Source organism: Diabrotica virgifera, chromosome 1, assembly GCF_917563875.1.
Source record: "Diabrotica virgifera virgifera chromosome 1, PGI_DIABVI_V3a".
NCBI lineage: Eukaryota > Metazoa > Arthropoda > Insecta > Coleoptera > Chrysomelidae > Diabrotica > Diabrotica virgifera.
The window spans coordinates 4,782,474-4,803,860 of NC_065443.1; the positions used below are offsets into that span (position 1 = coordinate 4,782,474).

General features: G+C 31.9%; 1 protein-coding gene across 2 annotated transcripts in view; it reads right to left on the minus strand.

The window, feature by feature from the left end:
- Nucleotides 1–21,387, minus strand: part of LOC114334986 (sodium-independent sulfate anion transporter) — a 125,873-nt gene that overhangs the window by 34,666 nt on the left and 69,820 nt on the right. The window contains exons 2-3 of one of the 2 annotated variants that reach the window (XM_050654232.1): nt 7,720–7,886; nt 53–280 (exon numbers count right to left, since the gene is read on the minus strand). In XM_050654232.1, the coding sequence (XP_050510189.1) occupies nt 53–280; nt 7,720–7,886 (395 nt within the window). Of the gene's footprint in view, nt 1–52; nt 287–7,719; nt 7,887–21,387 lie in introns of both variants that reach the window. The other variant, XM_050654224.1, reaches the window with a different exon arrangement.

Genomic DNA, 21,387 nt, shown 5'->3' on the forward strand with positions numbered 1-21,387 from the left:
CTATAGTTTTTCGGATACAAAAAAGTAAAGTAAAGAATAAAAACAATCTTACCTGCTATATTGGAGTAGGCCAAGGCTTGAGGTATCACAGTAAGACCAACGGTAATGCCAGCTACCAGATCTCCTACCGCGTTTTCCGAATTGTACCTTGGCAGCCAGTTTAGCACGGGGACCCTCCTGTAGAGCTTCTTTTTCGAGCACGAACTCCTTAACTTTTTCTGGGCCCAGGGTATCGCAGACTTGATCGATTCCGCGAAGGTTGAGTGTTTTTTGGTATTATCTATCACTGCAAAAAAACAAACAAAAAATAATAATCGTTATACTAATTAGTAGTGGAGCCAATCAAGGGAGTAGTTAGGTTTAGATAAAATTGGTCCATCTAAGTATCAATATTAATATTCTATAAAGTGTGTTCGAAAATATCCACTTCTTCAGCCTGTTTGCATCCACTCCTGGACAAAGACCTCCCCATGAGTTCTCCATTCTTCACTGTTTTGTGCTATTTGGTGCCGTTTCTTCCCATTTTTGCTTTGATGTCGTCTAGCCATCGTATTGTGGTTTTACTCTACTGCGACTGTGCTCGCGTGGTTTTCAATGTATAATGTTTTTCATCCACATTTCGATGTTTTGCCGTGCCACGTGTCCTACCTAGTTCCATTTCAATTCCCTAATTCTTCCAATTACATCTTCCACCTTCGTTCTTTTTCGCAGGTCCTCATTCTCGTTTGATCGCCCTCTGTGTCGTTCTCAATCTATTGGCTGATACCTCTGTACGTGTCATGGTCTCCATTCCATAGGTCATAACTGGTAGAATACAACTGTTGAATACCCTTTTCTTTAGATTTATTGGTATCTTTTTGTTTTTCAACACATCACTGAGTCTTCCTACTTACTGCTGCCCAAGTCATTCGGATTCTTCTAGTTATATCTGCCGTTTGATTCTGTTTGTCTAGTTTGATCGTGTGACCTAGGTATAGAGGGTGTCCCAGTCTAATTTATCCAGGCTATATCTCTTAAACGAATAGAGATTTTCGAATAGGACCAAAACTGGTCTATTTCATTTGTAATATACTTTAATATGTCGTAGAAAAAATCATCCCCTAATTATTCATCCCTTAGTTAGAACCCCTAACTTTAATTTTTTTAATAGCACCCTGTATATTTTTTTATAGTTTTGGATGTGATCTTCTATTGTCTATTCAACAATTTTTTCATAAATAAAATCGGTTTGTAAATAATCAAGAAAATATCAGTTTATTTTTTATTTTTGTTACGTGTCCCAGACTAATTTATCCATGCTATATCAAAAATCTCTTAAACTAATAGAGATTTTCAAACGGGACAAAAACTGATATATTCCATTTGTAATGGAATTCCACCTTTAATATGACGTAGAAAAAATCATCCCCTAAATATTCATCCCTTAGTTACAACCCCTAACTTTAATTTTTAACAACTATACCATAATTAACAAAAATAAAAAATAAACTGATATTTTCTTGATTATTTATAAACCGATTTTATTTTTAAAAAATCTGTTGAATAGACGATAGAAAACGTAGAAGAATAGACATCCAAAACTATAATAAAATATACAGGGTGCTGTTAAAAAAATTAAAGTTAGGGGTTGTAACTAAGGGGTGAATATTTAGGGGATGATTTTTTATATGCCATATTAAAGTGTATTACAACATATATATTTCATGGATATATTTCATTTAATGAAATATATCCGTTTTTGTCCCATTCGAAAATCTCTATTCGTTTAAGAGTTTAAGAGATTTAGCCTGGATAAATTAGTCTGGGACACCCTGTATATACTCTTCGGCACTTCCGTCGATATCGGCCAAAAGACGACGAATAAAGCTTTTAGATTTCTGTATTCGTCGTCTCTTATAAATTGTAAAAGTCAGCGATTAAAGATGTACCAGAAAGAAGTTCCAGCAAAAAAAGTTTTCAGATTTAAATAATTATTTCAAAATCAATGGGAAAATCCCAGTGGCTGGCTGTATACCATAATTAAAATATCATACAGAACAAGTAAAAACTTCATTTGTATAATGGTATAAAAAGTTTATTGAAAAACTATTAAAAAGTCATCCAATAGAATTCGCAAAACGTTTTCGATCTAGATCAGATCATCTTCAGTGCCTAGAACGAAGTATTTCCATGTTAGAATGAATGTAAAAGGTAAAAGGAATGTAAAATTATGACTAGTTAAAGAACAAATGTGGATAATACTTACGTTCTGCTTAGTAGATGAAACTAGCAAGCTTATAGAATAGGTGACATCGAGAAATATGACTTACATTTCGAAAAACTGGTGTTAGTAGCGAATCTAAGTCGATGTTAAAAGATGAATTTAAAAGTGCTCAAAGGGCAACATGATTCAATGCTCGATGATAACGTGTGGTTCTTTACAAATGGACACAGACCAACAAGAGTATAGTAGATCACAATCTATTTATCAGACCGAAGTGACATGACAAGACAGGTAGTCAATTTTTGATAATGAATTTAAAAAATATTGTAGTTTATGAATTTAAATTATCAGTTAAGCTAAATGAGAGCTGCTAAGCTAAATAAGAAAGAACTGTTATTATCAACGAAAACATTTCGTTTGTAAATTCTCAAAAGTGTGTGTGTTATTGCGTTGCCGCTCCTGCAATACTCAGATCAGATTTATCGATGGATTCTTATGTAGTTTTTTCTTCTGAATCCAAATCTGAAAACGACATTTCGATATTTCTAACCGTCTTCGAGATAATCGACCTCAAAGTCTAAAATGTGACGTCACAATCGTTTTATTTTTTTCCGACATACTACACGTCCAGCTGAAATCGTTGTTATTAAGTAGGCTAGTTTTTTAATCTCGATTTGTTAAGCAAAGCATAGGTTATTTACATTTGAGTTTGACACTTCGTGAATGTCAAACTAAATTTTAAATTAAGTATGTATTAATAAAACCTCAATGACATTTGATAGTGAATTTAATTTTTATATAAAATAAATAAGATGTTCAAAAATACAATTTGAGTATATTTTAAAAGCAATAATTTATTAACAGCTTTAAAAAGGTTTATACGAGTATTCGGTCTCCCCTTTATGATAAATGGACTGTTCCATTTGCTATGAAATTAAAATATAGTCGGTTCGCTAAACTCGACACAACTGGCTAGCGATTTTAGTAGGTAATTTTTTTGTTTTTGCGAATTTTGTCAAAATTGACAAAATTACTAATTATTTAGTAATTATTAACTAATTAGTAATTTTTTTTGCCAAATTGGCAAAATTATTGACTAAAATCACTAACCAGTTGTGTCTGAGTTTAGCGAACCGACAGTGTATGAAATAATATTGTTTGGTATAAAAAATATGGTCTGATATGTGCAATTACATCCCTCTAATGGAAAAAAATATTTGAAGATTTTCCTCAAATTATGGATACCAACAACATTTTTATTTATAACTCTTTTATTTTTAATTTGACGAAGAAAAGTTATTCATAAAAAGCTCTTCATGTTCTATGATTTATGATGCAACCATCATATGTAAAATTTTATTAATTTTATACAAGGTATATAATTATAAAATATGAATTTCGATCAAGAGTAAACTACCTTTATAGTTCATAACATTTAAATTAGAATGATATAATTGCACATTAAAACATAATTATTAATTCTAAACTACTTTTCATAATAGCAATTTTCCATATTATGAATTAAAATACGTAAATAAACAAAGTTTTCGTTATGATAATGCTCGCATTTTCAGCTTGTTGTTAATAAAGTCAATGCCGTCATTGATGACAGTTTAAAAAAGAAGACGAAAGTTTAATTTAGTTTTTAAACTTCATCAATGACGTCATTGACTTTATTATGAATAACATTTTTATTAACATAACAATAATAACAGTTCTTTCTGTAACAGAGAATTGCCTTTTATACTTTTACAATAGAATCTAATAGGTTTGTTCTAGCATCAGTTTCAAACGGTTTGAAACCATCAGCGAATAGTGGACCAGCGCGAGTAGAGGGGATAGCACTGGTGACTGTATTATGTTCTCTCACTGACCAACTGTTTCTGACTAGTTTGACTGTTTGCTAGAACAAACCTGTCAATTCAAATTCCACTTTAATACAGTTATAGAACATCCATTCAGCTTAACTGATAATTTAAATTTATAAACTACAATATTTTTTAAATTCATAGCCAAAAATTGACTACCTGTCTTGTCATGTCACTTCGGTCTGATAAATAGATTGTCATCTCCTATACCTACTCCTGTTGGTCTGTGTCCATTGAACTGGTAGTCTGGGCTGATTATCGGAGAATAGGCCATTTTTGGGAAAAGTTATTTACCAGCAATTTTATTGCTGGAATCGAATTATAAGATCCTATATATTAATAATATAGGTATGCAAAGTCCTCAGATAGTGTGCTACTTTTTTTATAAACAAAATGGCGCCCGAAAATCGTGTTTTTTTTCATTACTGCTCTATAACTCCGAAGATTTTAATTTTACAACAAAAACACTCAAATAAAAATTCACCGTGATTAAATTCTGCATAGAGACGTGTTTTTCCGGATCTGCTCCGATGAAAATTTTCCTCGGAAAATGCGGGTTTTCTTTACAAAATCTTTAATTTTCAAATAAAGTTTTAAATAAGTAATTATTTACTTAGCAACAACACTTCAGTTTATTTTAGTAATATTTTGTATTTTGACAACGGCACCCGATTTGGGCGTCGAAACGTTAATAAAATTATTTTTTTCATTTTAATTGTGGCTTATTTCCCATATAAATAATTAATCATTTACCAATAATTAAATAATTTGGTAACTTAAAAGCCTTCTTGGTTTAGATCATAGTTCCAGAAGCTGATAAAAATTAAACGAATATTTTAGCAACAATTCAATTGTTAATTAATAATTTACGGTCGCAATAATAACCAAAATAATTATGATACACCGATCAAACTTTGAAATCTTATAAAGATGAGATGCCTATTTAACATTTTGTCGACAAAATATAATTTTTTTGTTTTTTTGCATAATCTTTAAATGTTTAAAAAAAATAGTTATAAACAAATTAACGTTTCTCAGAAAGTTTTTATTATATTGTAATTTTAAAAAATAGCTAAAATGCGCATTTCAAATTTCTTGAAAATGAATGCTTTAAAACTTTTTTGCAACCATTTGCAAAAAAGTTATGAAACAGCAAAGTAAACATACGATTACTAGGGTGTTTATAATTTTTTTTTAATTCTTTCAAAGCGTAGAAGTGAGTTTAAAGTACAAGCTAATTATTTATAAAAAAATATCGATTATCAGTTTAATGGTTCTATTTTAATTAAAGATTATAAATATATTTTTTTGCAATTTACACGCGCGAAAGTAGAATAATACAGTAATGCAGCTAAAATTTTCACTCGGAGCGACGACCGGCCGCGCGAGACGTACACTTTTATAAATAATATATGCTGCGTGTCAGTCGCGTCGAGTGAACATTTTAGCTCCGACTCTGTATCAGGCCTACTTTTGCGCTAAAAATTACAAAAAAAAAGTATTTTTAATCTTTGATTAAAATATAACCATTGCACTAATTTTTTACATACTTTGTGAGTAATTAGATTGTACCATAGACTCACTTTTAAGCTTTGAAACAATTAAAACAAATTATAAATAACGGAGAAATCGTATATTTACTTTGCTGTTTCATAACTTTTTTGCAAATGGTTGGAAAAAATTTTTAAAGCATTCATTTTCAAGACCTATGAAATACGCATTTTAAGTATTTCATAAAATTAGAATATAATAAACAATTTCTGAGAAATGTTAATTTTTTTATCACAATTTTTTTTAAATATTTAAAGATTATGCAAAAAAATGAAAAATTTATATTTTGTCAACAAAATATTAAATAGGCATCACACCTTTATAATCTTTCTAAGTTTGATCAATGTCTCATGATTATTTTGGTTGCTATTGCGACTGTAAATTGTTAATTAACAATTGAATTGTTGCTAAAATATTCGTTTCATTTTAACCGGCTTCTGAATTTATAATCTACACCAAGAAAGCTTTTATTTCACCAAGCTATATAATTATTGATAAATAATTGCTGGCCCAAAAAATTTATTTGAAAATTCGAGATTTTGTTGGGAAAACCCACATTTTCCGAGGAAAATTTTCGTCGGAGCAAATCGGAAAAAACATGCTTCTATGTAGAATTAAATTGAGGTGAATTTTTATTTGAGTGTTTTTGGTGTAAAGTTGAAATCTTCGGAGTTATAGAGCGATAATTGAAAAAAATACGATTTGTCGGCGCCATTTTGTTTATAAAAACAGTAGCACACTATCTGCGGACTTTGCATACCTATATTAATAATACATAGGGTCTTATAATTCGATTCCAGCAATAAAATTGCTGGTAAATAACCTTTCTTTGTACTTTATTAATTAGACCAGCGTATTATAACTATTTCTTTTCAAAATTTAAAGATTATGCAAAAAAAAAGAAAAATTTATATTTTGTCGATAAAATATTAAATAAGCATCTCATCTTTATAATCTTTATAAGTTTGATCAGCGTATCATGATTATTTTGGTTATTATTGCGATCGTAAATTGTTAATTAACAATTGAATTGTTGCTAAAATATTCGTTTAATTTTCATCAGCTTCTGGAATTACAATCTATACCAAGAAAACTTTGATGTCACTAAGGTATTTAATTACTGATTAATAATTACTTACCGAAAACATTATTTGAAAATTAGAGTTTTTGTTAGGAAAACCCGCATTTTCCGAGGAAAATTTTCGTCAGAGCAAATCGTGAAAAACCTGTCTCTATGCAGAATTTAATTGTGGTGAATTTTTATTTGGGTGTTTTTGTTGTAAAGTTAAAATCTTCGGAGTTATAGAGCAATAATTGAAAAAAATACGATTTGTCGGCGCCATTTTGTTTATAAAAAAATAGCACACTATCTTCGGACTTTGCATACCTATATTATTAATATATAGGATCTTATAATTCTATTCCAGCAATAAAATTGCTGGTAAATAACTTTTCCATGAATTTTGCTAATTAGCCCAGAGTATGGTAAGAACCACACGTTCTTATCGAGCATTGAATCATGTTGCCCTTTAGGCACTTTTAAATTCACCTTTTAACATCGACTTAGAGTCGCTACTAACACCAGTTTTTCGAAATGTAAATCATATTTCTCGATGTCACCTATTCTATAAGGTTGCTAGTTTCATCTACTAAGCAGAACGTAAGTATTGTCCACACTTGTTCTTTAACTAGTCATAATGTTAACCTTTTGCATTCATTCTAACGTGGAAATACTTCGTTCTAGGCACTGAAGATGATCTGATCTAGATCGAAAACGTTTTGCGAATACTTTTGGATGACTTTTTAATAGTTTTTCAATAAACTTTTTATACCATTATAATACAAACGAAGTTTTTACTTGTTCTGTATGATAAATAATTATTTATTATTATTTTAATAAATTTTGTATCTGGGACTTTTCCCGAAAGTGGATTTTAAATTATTTTTGAAATTCCACATGAATAGACAGTTTAGTTTCGTTTTGATTCAGAGTTGTGCAAGCAGCTCCACTGAGGACGTCGTAAGACAGAAACAGCTGGCTGAATCGAAAGGAAACATAAACTGTATTTTTCACTTATTTGATTTGATTTCACTTACCAATAAAATCATTACTTCCTAAATAAGCTGAGTCATTCCTATTTCTATTGTAGTTGATGGTATCAGATGAAGCGTTAAGTGCTGAGTTCTCGTAAGAGAGGTAAGTACCTGGTGGACCCCCTCCACCTGCTCCTTGAACATCGCGGTCTGATTTTTGGTGGGCACTCCTGAAAATAAAAAAAATATTTCAGGTGAACTGTGATTATGATTACTTCCTTTCATTCCAAATAGGGGAGTGCATATAGATTTTCACTTCGGAAAAAATCAAACAAGATAGAACTTTTTGTAATTTCATTAAGAAATGTTTAATAAACAACATATATCAAAAAGTTCTACTCGAGAAGTGGGTGCTTCATTTTTTATTAATCAAATGAACTACGGAACTAGATGTTTTTTTAAATAACTCCGAAAATATAAATTTTAGAAAAAAACTGACTTGACCATTGAAAAATTCAGAAAATTTTACAAAAAAAACCTTATATAAAGATTTTTCTAAAATTAAATCTGTATCTTCTATAATTTTTTATTTATAACGCTAAAGTCACCCTTCTCACAAACATTGGCGCACTGTAAACTAGCGTACGGCGAAGTGCATGGTTGAGTTATTTTAATGTGTAATTCTTTAACTAATGGATCAAATGAAATTTTACAAATTGAACATGAAAGAAGAATAATAAGGCTATCTTATGGTTATAATAGAAATAAATAAAATGTATGGTCATAAGTACGGTGTGGGCGGAAAGTGAGCCTTACATGAATTTTGTTTAAAAATGATTTAAAAATGTGTAACTGATACAATTTTTCTTATAAAACTCTCAATTTTGCACAACTTACCTTTCAAGCATCTTAATAAATGATGTTTCATTAAAAAAAATCTCAAAAATTTAATTCAAATGATATGACGTCTCAAAAATGTAATTTTTGATATCTTCGTATATAGTTTTATAGAATTACCACCACTTTAAGACGGTATTACTCAAGTTTGAACAGATCTATTACAGTTTTATAAAATCTTTTTAAAGCTTAGGATGTAATCTTTAAAATGCAGTAAATTATTTTACTTTAGAAATGAAATAAACTATTTCTTTTTGAGAAAATTAAGAAAGATAACAAAAATGTAATACAAAAACCGAAAATTACCAGCTAAGAAAATGTTTATACAAAGTGATCAAAACTTTTTTCTGTAAAACTTACCTAAAATACATTTAATAATAAGCTTCAACAATAATAAATGTTCAGTAAAAATTTTTTTTTATCTCTTATACTGTATGTCTGCGTAACTTGGAACCTACTGATAACTTTTTTATTATCAGTTTTACGAAAAAAAGTTATTCTTTATAAAATACTCTGGATCGTATATAATCTAAGATGCAATCATCAAATATAAATTTAATTAATTTTATACGAGGTATGTCAAAAAATATGAATTTCACTAAAGAGTAAAGTACATTTCACAAAATCGAAAAGTGTTATTAAGAAAAATAGTTTGTAATTAAAAAAGTTGTTTTAGTGTTCAAGTACATCCTTCTAGTTCAAATATTGTAAATAATAAAGGCACTTAACTCTTAAGAAAAATTCTTATTTTTTACATACCTCGTATAAAATTAAAAAAGTTTGATATCTGATGGTTGTGTCTTAGATTTTAGACCAGGGAGAGCATTTTATGAAGAATAACTTTTTTTCGTAAAAGTGATAATAAAATAGTTATCATAATTGTAATAAAATGATGATGAGTGTTCGTAATTTGAGAAAAAATTGAAATTTTTTTTTTCAATTAGAATTATGTAATTGTATATTTAAACATAGTTTTTAATTTTAAACAACTTTTCATAATATCAGTTTTTGATATTCCGGAATATAAAGGTACTTTACTCTTTAACGTAATTCATATTTTTGACATAACTCGTATAAAATTGATAAAATTTGATATCTAATATAAGCTTGTTTGAATTTTTCCGAAACAATGCATGTTTTCGTTCTAATTGCACTCCCCTAAGACTGCCATTCAAATTAGTTGTGATTTAGAGCCCTTAATGTGAGATTTTGACCCTCAGGACTAACAAGTCACGTGTTTTACTCAGTAAGTCGACACGGGACTCAATTTAAGGCTGATTTATCTTACGACGGAGACGTTGAATACGTTGAGCACGTTGAATAATCGTCTGATATGAAAAACATTGGCTAGTTTATCGTACAACGGGACGGAGCGACAACGGAGACGTACACCGTCCATTGCTGTACGCCCCTTGTCGTCCACGTCCCGTTGTAAGATAAATCAGCCTTTACCCATCTTCGGGAGTCAACTTGGCTATCATAAACACGGATTATAATTTCTGGGACGTAACTAGGTTACTCCGGTTCATGTAGCATTGACTTTAGAGTTGATTGATATCTAGAAAAACAATCATACAAAATATTGTCCTCGTTCCTTTAAATTCTTGAAAACGAATCGCAACAATCAATTAAGATTATTTTGTAATAGCTAAACTTGACAGAGAACAAGGCCAAGGAATCAAAATATCGATCTTCTAGGACGGTCAAAGCATAGACACCGAGTGTCAATAGACCAAGAGGCGGGGTAGGTAAAATTTGCTTATCATTTTAGGCACCGTAAGGGTCTATAACTTAAATATATATTAGAACTTAAAAGAAAACGTTTGAACACTGTGCCGTCACTTTTCAGTGGCACATGCATTGACAGTGGCGCATCAAACTTTCCACGTATGAACGGGATAAATAAGTTTAAGTGATTATGTGATTAAAAAATAAGACACAGCACAATTTCAACCTACTTTCCCCCTCCCCACAATCAGAAACGTCATTTTTCATTATAGACCCTTACGTTCAGTGTACATAACCTGAAAAAAAAATTTTTTTTTGGAAAAAAGCGTCTAATTTTTTTTTTGGAGATGGCTGGAGGTCTAATTTTTTATTTTATTTTGTATATTTTATCAAACATTATATTTCTAATGTTTTTCATCCGAAAAATTGTTTTTAGTGGATTGAACGTCTTTCTCTCACTTTTGAATGTCCTAAAGGACTAAAGTTACTTAATGTGATTGATTTGATCTATTTTGAAGACTATAGGGAAGATCCCCAAACACCCCACAAAAAAAGTGTTTCGGATTTTTGAAGGTGTTGAACCTTACGGAAAATCTGAAAAAAAATTAGAAATATAGTGTTTGATAAAATACACAAAATAAAAAAAATAGACCTACAGCCATCTTCAAAAAAGGTTATACATTTTGTGTCAAAAAAAATTGAACGCTGAACCTATGAGTATATAAAAAATGCATAGGTTTTGCAAAGCCTCAAATAATTATGTGAAATTTTTGAAATTTTAAAATTGATTGTTTCCCACCTAAAAAACAAAAACGTAAAATGGCATTTTGATGGTGGGGGAGGGGAAAGGGGCTGGTGGGTTAAAACTGCGCTGAATCTTAGTAGAATGTAAGGGGGGGTAGGTACCCTTTAATTTATTTTTCCGGTCCATGAGTGGAAAGTTTGATTTTCCACCGCCGTCGACCCATGTGGCACTGAAAATTGACATAGTGCTCATACGTTTTCTTTTAGGTTCTGCTATTTAAGTTATAGAGTATTATAGACCCTTACGGTGCCCAAAATGATTAGCAAATTTTACCTATCCCGCCTCTTAGCCTATGAGGTGCTTGCACTAAATGTTTAACAATATTATAAATGAAAGTAGTTTGTAATTTCTAGAACGCAGTTCTGGACATGGATTAAGATATTAATTAACATACATTCTATCTACAAGGTGAGTTATAATTATTATAAAAGATATATATCTAAATGAGACGTACAAAATCTCTTCGTGCATATAATAGTATTTCGTCGCAAAATATCATAAATAAATAAAATTATATTTAAAATATTCAATTGAGAATAATAATTGTGAAAATTACCGAGGAATAACTGTAACCGGATCTGTAAGTTGAATTTATGGGAAGAAGATTGAAGAATCGAATCTAAAAAGAATATTAGATTCTGAAGCAGAAGAACAACCATGATAATAGAAAAAAAAATGGCACAAAATCAAGAACTTCATAAGTTGTTTGTCGACCTAGCGAAGCCTGTGATAGCGCTCCACTGAAGAAGCTGTGGAAATCAATATAGGAAGCACGAATTTTAAGCAGAAAGGCGCAAAATGTCGCCTGTCAAAACTTTTATATATTTAATGCGTTTTAAATATACTAATTTTTTTCGAATCCTGAGAAAACTAATAAGTATTTTTAAAAAATTTAAACGCAGAATGAAAGGTTACAATATTACTGAGGGCCGAAAGTCCCTTTGAATAAATAAAAAGTCTCTTTTGAATAAATTATTTGCAATTAAAATTCACACTAAATTTTCTCTTTTATTTTCATCCCTGTAACTTATTAAAATAAACATAGAAGTTTTCAGGGACTTTAGTACTTCAGTAAAAATGTAATCTGTCATCCATTCAAAAAAATGGATACATTTAAAGCACACTGAAAATTTTGATAGGCGACATTTTGCGCCTTTCCTCTTAAAAGCCTTTCCTCTTAAAAGCCGTCAAAGTACTACATAAATAACAACAGGATTTGTAACATCAAAGGGATTGAAGCAAGAATGTTGCCTGCCCCCCATTTTATTTAAAATATACCCGCGAAAGTACTTTAAAAAGATGGAAACAAGAATGTAGAACAATGGGGATACCATTTACAACACTGTGGTGTTGGTAAGTGGTATCATACGCTCAACTTTGCAGATGATCAAGTAATAGTGGCTGAAGATTATGGCGATTTTTTCAAGCATTGTCTATGGTCGTATTAACAAGCTGATGAAATGTTTCTCGGTCAGCAGCTATATGAAACAATTCCTCGACCGTTCGACCTGTCCAATGTCTAATGTTACGCAGCCAGGACAGTTGTTTTCTTCCAACCCAGCGTTTTACTTCGATTTTGCCCTAAATGATCAAATCAATGTTAGATATGTGTGCTGTACATGGGATTCTGAGCAGGCGACGGTAACATCACAGCTCGAACGTTTCGAATTTTCAAAGATTTTTTATTTTTGTTATCCAGGTTTCAAATCCGCAAGTGTGGTCAATGACAGACTTCTACTGCACAATATAAAATGTCAGTTAATAAAGCTTTTTCGTGTAAGTTCAATAGGGCTTTTCATTCACAGTCATTTGTTTCGAGCTTGTGTTATGTGTCACATAATATTAATATATCTACGTCATATGTTATTGATATATACCAATGATACAAACCAAAGACGTATGTCGTAGATATATTAATATTATGTGACACATGACAGAAGCTCGAAACAAATGACAGTCGATGAAAAGCCCTATTCTGGTCGAGACTGTCAAACTAACGTCAGAACGTGTATGTATCGATCTGTAAATTGGTGCCGAAATTTGTAATTATTACTGTAAATACTAGTTATTAAAATTAGTTTTCGCGCAAATAGTACTAATAACAATTGTGTTACGTGTTAATCATCAAGAACAAGCTGTAACTTCAGTCAGTAAGATGTTTTACTTAATAATCTTCCAAGTTAAACACATTCAGTGTCAAACTGTCAATAGTTTTTCACTGTTGCTATCCCGTCCCAACGGACGCCAACGGTTAGGCAACCAGTATTGCAGTGATGTATCCAAGGTTATCACTTATTTCCAGACATCCAAAGCGTAATATAAACAAATTCAAGTTACTTTTGACTACATGAGTAACAATTTAAATCAATGTTCCCCCACTGTTAGCATCACCATGTCTGGACCCAATTCTTCTAGTAACAAAAAAGATGAAGTAGTTTTCAATCCTAATAGCAAAATTAATAATATTGAAAATATTAAAAACATTACTAAAAAAACTTATTGGTAAACTTTCCTGGTGACATCTCCAAGGCTTCTACAATATGCAAGCACATGGATGCTGCAGTGAAGACAAAGGGAAGGAATTCTACACTATGCAATTCACATCCCCCGTCTGCAGCTTGGTAAAGTTCCAACGGAAAATGCACCTGGTTACTCTACGGAGTAATACGACTATAAAATAAAAATGTATACCATTTTTATTCAGTTGCAATGCGAAAGCAAAACAATCCTACTTTTCAATCAGAATACGGAGCGCAGTCCAGTCCTCTGAATCGCGATTTTCGGCTCTTATTAGAGCCTCATCGGAGAGAACGTAGGGACTGTTCTCCATGCCCTAATTGACCAGCACCGAGAGCTTTTCCCACCCATTACAACCGAAGTGAAGGTATTAGGTGACTAGCGTCATTTGGCAATTGAAAGATGAAGTAGTTTTCAATCCTAATAGCAAAATTAATAATATTGAAAATATTAAAAACATTACTAAAAGATTTTTAAATTGAAAACTTATTGGTACACTTTCCTGGTGACACCTCTAAGGATTCTACAATATGCAAGCACATGGATGCTGCAGTGAAGACAAAAACAAAAATGGTATACATTTTTATTTTATCTTCCAGTAATCTTACTATTTCATATGCAACTGCTACTATGACTAAACAACGTCCGAATTATCACAAGAAGACCGAAGAAATTTTATAATTAGTTGTACGTCTCTATAGTATCCAATGATTGTATATCCAATTTTTTTTCTTCATAATTTTTACATAATGTTATTTAAGAGTTAGAAATTAACTGTTATAATAATTAGTTTTAAGTCCGTATTGTAATTAATTATTGTATAACCAATATTGTTTGTGTCAATGGCCATTGCTGCCGAGACACATAAATTTAAATAAAAAAAAATCTGGTCGAAATTTACTCTTTAATTTCAATCCTGCAGTCAATTCAGGTATCTGAAGTGGTCCACCCTTTCCAGGATTTTGTTATCATCTGATTTTGTAGTTAATCTTCCTGTATTTGTTGTCTGCGTTATTTCTTCAGATTGAGTATCTCATCATTCATCCATTCCTCTTTTTTCCTTGCAGAAGTCTTTAGTATTTCTTTACACGGTTCCAGTAGACAATATTTTAGTCAATCCCAGTGCTCGTCAATGTCATTGGTGTCTATGTTTCAGTTTGCTGCAGTTCGTATACAGTTAGTGTTGGAGGCATTCTTTTACGTTGGGTTCTTTAAGCTTGCTTGTGTCTATTATAAGAATTTTTTATAAACAGTTTTCTACAGCTAGCGCCGTTTTCCTTCCGTCAGTCAGGACTTCCATTTTTCACTATCTTCCCAGAATGCTTTTTTGGTTTTTTTGTTTATGGTCCAAATTTCTGCAAGAAATCCTTGTATGTAAATGTATTTTAATGTTTTTAGGTGTGTGTAACTACACCATATTTTCACAATCTAAATCCTGAGATTTTTGTTATTCGATTAGTTTTTCCTTAAGAATGGAACCCATAATATATGGGCATTGTTGTAGTATGTTTAGCTCGTCTTTTGTATTATTTTTTTCATAATAAAACAATTTGTTTTGACGTAATAAAAAATCCGGATTTGCTAGTCTTCTCAACACAATACAACTAGTCCCATTTCCTTGGAATCCACTTCTACTCCCAACAAAATATTTGTTTCATCAGAGCATAAATAACAAACGTTTTTTTTTTTTCATCGAAATTCGTTCTGGCGTGAAACCAATCAAACGATAGCGAATTCTTTGCTAATTGCGAAAACCTGAACGATTAAAATCGTTTATTGTGTTTTATTAATGGGAAAAAAATCCTACTATTTATTGGTCATTTACATACTATTATATGTATTATGTAACTGCCGACTACCGACTACAAACAAGTTGTACGTTTGAACATGAATCGATTCAAAATATTTGTATCTTTTTTATATTTGTATCAAAAATGTTAAAATGCAAGAAGAATGGCAGTCATATGTATAGGCGCCGGTTTACCCCGCAAGCAGAGCATAAACCGATTGATTATTTTTGCACTTCTACCACACCACTTTTTTTATTCGATTCTACAGGGTGTCCAGAAACTCTACCGACAAACGAAGACAGGAGATTCTTCAGATAATTTTAAGATAATTTGACCCAATTCACCTAGTCTGAAAATGCTTCTTAAGGGAGCTAGAGCTCTTTGAAGATGGCGTCTTGTAATTAGTTTTTCTTAAATACAGCCAGAACGCTTCTATTTAGAAAAACAAAAATTAGTACGCGTATTTATGTTGAAGATATAAATCTAATCCATCTATTGCAAATTTCTAGTACCGATCATAGGCGTCCGTTTTGGGTAGGGCAACGGTTATTTTATCGCATAACTTTTTTATCTTTAACTTTTATGCATTTCTGCCACTGGATTATTAAATTAGGAAGTATTCTAGTACTAAAAGGTACTCTTGTTTTAAATCGGTAGGACACACCGTTTTCTAGAATAATCGATTTGAAAATTTTTCGCTTGTTGAATCAAAAAAAAAAATTCAAAAAAAAACTGTTTAGAAAGACGAAAACTGGTACATTTATTATTATTCCAGAGATAAATCGATTTCATTAATTGCGAATTTCTAGTACTGGTCATAGCCGTCCGTTTTGGGTAGGTCAACAGTTATTTTATAGCATAACTTTTTTGTCCTGAATTTTTGAGAATTTTTGACACTAGATTATTAAATTATGAGGTATTCGAGTACTAAAAGTTACTCTTACTTTATGTTGGTAAAATACTTCGTTTTTTGTTGAAAAGTTCTTTCAATTTTTTTTCAAATTCCAAAAACGAAAAACCTTCAAATCGATTTTTCTAGAAAACGGTGTGTCCTACCGACTTAAAACAAGAGTACCTTTTAGTACTGGAATACCTCACAATTTAATACTCCGGTGTCAAAAATGCGTAAAAGTTAAGGACAAAAAAGTTATGTGATAAAATACCCGTTGCTCTTCCCAAAACGGACGCCTATGACCAGTACTAGAAATTTGCAATGAATGGATTCGATTCATCTCTGAAAAGTAAATAAGCATACCAATTTTTGTTTTTCTAAATAGAAGCGTTCTGGAGGTATTTAAGAAAAACTAATTTCATGACGCCATCTTCAAAGAGCTCTAGCTCCCTTAAGAAGCATTTTCGGACTAGGTGAATTGGGTTAAATTGTCTTAAAATTATCTGAGGAATCGCCTGTCTTCGTTTGTCGGTAGAGTTTCTGGACACCCTGTATATTATATTTTTCAAAGTTCAAATGTACTTATTTATTTAATTTTTCCAGAAATCCTAAAATTGTTATAAACAAATATATCATATTCTCCCGTTTTATACCGCTAACGCGGCATTGGAATTATAGCAGGGTAGTCTGCTCTCTCTAGGGCCTACGGTACACAAGGAAAGTAATAACAGGGCGAGTGCTAAGCTTTAACCGCATATTATTACCCCTGAAGTTACCCAAGATACTCATTTTATTCAGACTGAGTCGAACTGACCCCCTGTTATCAATAAATAAATAACTGTAAAACATTTCCTGGGCTCTCCTAGTTGACCGATTTCAATTTTTCAAAGTGTGTTTGAAAGCTTGTGCCTTTCTTTATATACAAAAAATTACACGACTATTTGAAGGGCTTATTTTGGACACAGCATAATTTTGCAAATTTGCAATTTTTTGTGGACCCTGGATTGCAAAACTATTATGAAAAAACTATTAAACCGATCCTAACCAAATTTAGCACAGGATTAAGTCATGTAATGGAGTTTTTCTATCTATGCCATCTTTCTATAGCAAGGAAACTAATAGAGGATTATAGAAAATGGGTCTGGACGTGAATACCAAAAAAACACAACAACTATGCGTAGGAAGGAAAGAAAGGGACAACCTGATTCTGGAACAGGAGACAATTACAAGCTGCAATGAATACAGATATCTGCGAATAAAACTAACTAGAACAGGACGAAACGAAGAAAATATTAAAGAAAAGATAGCAAAGAGAAAACAGGTGATAGGAGCCCTGAATTCGGTACTGTGGCAAAAAATGTAAGAACAGAAAATAAAAAACGAATACAATATTAAAACCAGTGTTAACCTACGGAGTTGAAGCCTGGCAATTAACCAAAAAGAACAAAGATAAATTACGGATTTTTGGAGAAGGTCAGCAAGAATATCTAGACTAGAACACATAAGAAACGACGACATTAGACAACAAATGGAAATAGAAAGAACAATCATAAATGACATCTAAGAAAACAGCAGCTAGTATGGTACGGACACGTAAGACGAATAGAGGAAAGAAGAATCCCCAAAAACATGTTAGAATGGACCCCCACAGAAAAACGAAAACGAAGAAGACCAGCAACTACATGGATAAAGGGCATTTCCAAGACGACGTCAGAAAGAAATTTAAGAGAGGAAGACTGCAACAATAGAAAGGAGCGGCGATTAGGATCAGAAAGGCGTAGAACGCAATAAAACCGATTTAATAATATATGTATACCTATACAATAATAATACTCTAATTTTCACCATAATTTATTGAAGTAATAAATTATTTTATCATTATTGGTACATTGCACTTGCACAAATATAATCATCTCAAACATAGTCATCTCAAATATAATCCGTCTATGAAAATACATGATGCAGGCAAATATTTGCCTTAAAAACAAATCTTAAAACAGACGACGTCCTTCCAAACTATTCCAACGTTTGTTTACCTTGCCATAAAAAATGTTTTTCTTCCTGGTGAGATATAATGATCTGTATTAGGTATTTAAATGGAAGAGAATCTTCGAAAAGGTCAATTTTAAAAATGATGTTTTGCTTCATTTCACACTGTACTTGATATTGTTAATCAGTTTTACCATTTCGCGATAGAGATTCAACCTTGTCGAGAGGTTGAATCGAAATAAATCACTGCAAGTGCAAAAAACAGCGGCTGGTATTTACTAGAAATCCTATATCCTACATCCAAAATATTAAAATTTTACAGGAGAGCGAAAAGCAAATATATATTTGCTTTGATTATTTCCTAATATATCTTTTATTTTAGGTAGTATACATTTAATTTTCGTATCAATATTTTTGTTACAACTGGGCTAGAGTAACATAAGAAGAATATTTGTTAATAGAATTTTTTGTTGTTTATTTTATGCTTCTTCTTCTTCTTTGAGTGCCTCTCCTATCGGAGATTGGATATCATTAGGGCGATTCTAATTTTATTTACTGCTGTTTTGAACAATTCGTTAGTGGTACAGCCAAACCACTCTCTCAAATTTCTCATCCAGGACATTCTTCTACGGCCTGGATTTCTTCGTCCTTGGATTTTTCCTTGCATTATATTTTGTAGGAATGTGTACCTTTGTCCCCTCATCAGGTGGCCTAAGTATTCAAGTTTTCTCTTTTTTATATTCAGTAGAACTTCTGGCTCGTTATTTATTCTGCGTATTACTTCTTCATTTGTAATTTTATCCACCCAACTTATTCTTAGTATACGGCGGTAGCACCACATCTCAAAGCTTTCAAGATTTTTAATATTCCTCTGTTTAAGAGTCCATGACTCAACACCGTAGAGCAAAGTACTGAATATATAACATTTTAACATATTTTATGCTACAATCTAGTCAAAAAAGAATCAGTAACTTTTTTACAGATCCTAACATACTAGGTATCTAATTTAATCTAAGAATCACCCAGTGGTGTATTCTCAGCTTGTTCCAATTTTTTAAAGCGATTTTTTTTTGTGCAACAATTACAATAATAGCTTTTTCACTTATTAACTTGCACTATACTCTACACTGTCTACACTAACATATGGCTTTGTCCTCTTGAGTCTTCTTTTCTGGCTAGAGTTTTTCAGAAGCCCAATGGCCTTGACGTTTTGATGCTGTGAAAGTCTTTTTTCGTGCCCGCAGGCGATTTTTTTATTTCTTCATCAACATGCCCCACCCCTAGGTCTTTGTAAATATCTTGGTTGCGGATGTACCAAGGCAACGGTGTAACCAGGATGATCCTAAGGGGGGGTTACAACTACTGGATGGTCTCTGGGGGTATGGAATAGTAATGGCGTTAAGCGTATAGAGCTCAAAGTAAAATCAAATGGGGGGATTACAACCCCCAAAATCCGCCCCTGGTTACGCCTATGTACCAAGGTGCATTAACAATGCACCTCAATAATTTATTTAGGAAAGTCTGGATTATTCTAATATTAGTTTTTTTGGTAAAACCCCACAGTTGGATGCCATACGTCCAATTAGGTTTTAGAGTCTGGTTGTACAGTAAAAGCTTATTATGAATTGACAAGGCTGAGAGTCTTTTCACAAGCCAATACATCTTTTTGAGTCTGATACCTAATTCTTCTCCTTTTTTCTTTATGTGTGCTTTCCAGTTCAGCTTTGTATCTAGGGTTAAACCTAAATATTTGGCTGTATTAACACATGGAATTCCATCTCCGTTTATATTTACATATTTATGCCCCTCACGTTTATTAGTAAATTCTATTTATCTTCATTTAGGGAGTCCAGTTATGGAATTTATTGAATGCATTTTGTAGACTAATAGTTAATTCTGTATTATCTTTACCAACTGACAGAATGGCAGTGTCATCTGCAAAAATGGCTATAGTGTTGTCTTCTAACTCTGATATGTCACTTGTGAATAGTAAATAGAGAACCGGCCCCAGGACACTACCCTGAGGAACACCTGTTTTACTTTCGTTGAGGCGTGAATAAGCATTATCTTGTTTGACTATGAAATGCCTGTTAGATAGATATGACTATATTATGCAATCCTATTAGTCCTTCATGCAATACTCTATCAAATGCTTGAGCTACATCCAGGAAAACAGCAGATCAACTTTTTGAAGATATTCTTCTTTAGCGGCGATTCGATTGAGGGTAAAATTGTACATAAATCTGCGCGCCTGCGCACACAGACAGTATGTAGTTCCTTGCTAATCTTTCAAGATAGGTATGTATGTATCTGTATCCGTGCAGATAAGTCATTAAAAGAATATACATATTAGTGTTTTTAGTAAATGTATTATTTATTATAATTCTTGTGTTTTTGGATTTGTGTTTCTCTGTAGTAAAATAATAAAATATTATGTAGGCATAACATTTTTACACTATTTGTCGCCGTGTTGTGTAATTATATCCGAAACTTACATGTCAATTTCAACGACCTCGCTAGAGTAGTTGGTAGGACGTTAGCTCCGAGATTGGAACGACGCTGGTTCGAATCCTGGGCGATTCATATTTTTTTTTATTTTTGGTTGTTTTAATAAAAAATTTTTGAAAGTGGTAGATAAGAAAGTTAGTTTAATTTTTAAATAAAATACAAATAACCTGTTAAGTATATTTACTTCGTTGAAATTACTTATATAATAGAAGAATATCTTCTTACGTGCGTACAAAGTACACACACATTTTTTTTCTTCTAGAGCATTTTCTATCATGTTAATCACCCTATGCAGGTGATCTATGTATAGTGGAATGCTTGGATCTAAATCAAAACTGAGGGTTGTTCACTAATTTTTTATCTTAATGATTCTTAGCCCAGCCGCACACCAAAGAAACATGAAACGAAAAACATGAAACATGAAACGAAAAACATGTTTCATGAACCTAAAACACTGCTAAACAAATCTCAAAGTCCGCCTACCAATGAAACGAGTGTAATTCATGCTCATGACACATTTTTATTTTCGGAGAGTTTCATAAATGGGCGGACGTTTATTTGTTTAGCACTGTTTTATTTCCATGAAACGTAATTTACGTTTCATG